Source organism: Pundamilia nyererei, unplaced genomic scaffold (assembly GCF_000239375.1).
Source record: "Pundamilia nyererei isolate P.nyererei 1_Seehausen unplaced genomic scaffold, PunNye1.0 scaffold00385, whole genome shotgun sequence".
Classification (NCBI taxonomy): domain Eukaryota; kingdom Metazoa; phylum Chordata; class Actinopteri; order Cichliformes; family Cichlidae; genus Pundamilia; species Pundamilia nyererei.
Window position 1 is genome coordinate 399,392 of NW_005187786.1, and position 1,673 is coordinate 401,064.

At 36.5% G+C, this 1,673-nt stretch overlaps 1 protein-coding gene across 1 annotated transcript; it reads left to right on the top strand.

Annotated features, from left to right (window-relative positions):
- The first annotated feature begins 292 nt into the window (after nt 1-292).
- Nucleotides 293-1,360, top strand: LOC102210320 (growth hormone secretagogue receptor type 1-like). Its single transcript, XM_005752846.1, has 2 exons — nt 293-424; nt 581-1,360. The coding sequence occupies exons 1-2, from the start codon at nt 293-295 to the stop codon at nt 1,358-1,360; spliced, it is 912 nt and encodes a 303-aa protein (XP_005752903.1).
- Nucleotides 1,361-1,673: the final 313 nt, after the last annotated feature.

The window sequence follows — 1,673 nt, forward strand, 5'->3', positions numbered from 1 at the left end:
GTGCATAAAAATTAAACATATAGCAGAAGGATCATCATCATTATCATTATGATTGGGCTTACAAGAAAAAACAAAAGCATATAATGAATACATATATGTATATTTATTTACTCTTCTGGCTTCTATTTGCTATTTTTCTTATTGAGAATAATGTTTCCAAGATAATCAGCCTTCAGTATTGAAGCTTTCCTATATTAATGTTTTATGTTATATGAACCTGAAATGCTGATGAATAAAGTGTCCAGTTTTTAGAAAACTTTTCAGACGTCTCAAGAACCGTTCAAATGCTGGTATGAATTCGACAACAGCGGTGTATCGGGACTCCTTAAGCACAGCCATCATCAAGAATCTGATTACCGTGGGTCTCTCTGCCTCCATCATCTATATCAACAGCAGCTTGGTGCACACATTCAAAAAACATGAGGTCTGTATTTTATTCATTCCTGATATTAATTTTGTATAATTCAATACGTTTGGGATGTATGCGGGACATCGTATAATGTGATTTATTTCATGCATATTCTTAGGTGATCATCTGTAATGTACCTATAAGTCTAAACTATCCTGTCCTTCTCTTCAGGTTTTCAACACAAATCCTCGTTACATCCTGTACATTCATCTGGTAATCATTGATATCCTGCTGCTCATAATATTCACCCTCCTTCAAGTCCTCAGCTACATCATTTTCACTCTTCCTGTCCCATTTTGCATCATTTTATTGTTGATTTCCATAATTTGTAGCCTGAACACTCCACTGACCCTCGCTGTGATGGCAGTAGAGTGTCATGTTGCCATATGCTTCCCTCTCCAGCACTCACAGATCTGTACAGTCAAAAATGTAACCGTTGTGATCACAGTGATATGGATGCTAAGTTCACTTACAATTCTGCCAGATTTATTCAGCATCTTGGCCACAGAATCCAGAGATTTCTTTCATTCAAGAGTCTTCTGCCTTAGAGAAACTGTTTTCAGACTTCCTGAATTAGAAAAGAAGAGAACTATATCCAACATTGTATTTCTGGTTATTGTTTGGCTCACCCTTATCTACACATATTTCAGAATCCTTTTCGCTGCACAGGCAGCTGCTGCAAACGCCAGGAAAGCAAGAAACACTGTACTGCTGCACGGCTTCCAGCTGCTGCTGTGCATGCTCACCTACGTGTATGATTTGCTGCTGAATGGTTTGACAAAGTTGTTCCCAAAAGGAGTCCTGACTATTCGCTACACAATCTCAGTATTCGTTCACGTTCTGCCTCGACTTGTTAGTCCACTTGTTTATGGGATACGAGACAAGGCATTCAGAAGATATCTGAGAAAATATCTGTTCTACTCACCAAATGCTAATGTTAACAAAAGTTAAAAACAATGCCATCAGCGCTTTTAATTTAAAATACTGAGATTGAGTAGTCTTTGTTTATCTTATTCTATTGTCCTTTTTTGTTTGCATATCTTTCTAATCTAATGTCACATTGAATGTGTCGAACAGTAACTTTCACTATATGGCAATTTTATAAGACACGATTTTATAAGACACGATTTTATAAGACACGATTTTATAAGACACTTTAGTGTTCGGAAAGACAAAAACTGCAGAATTAAACCAGAGAGCTGAAAATATGGACGGAAATAAAACTGGACAAAATGAAAGCAAAGTTAATAAAGTTGGAAGAAAA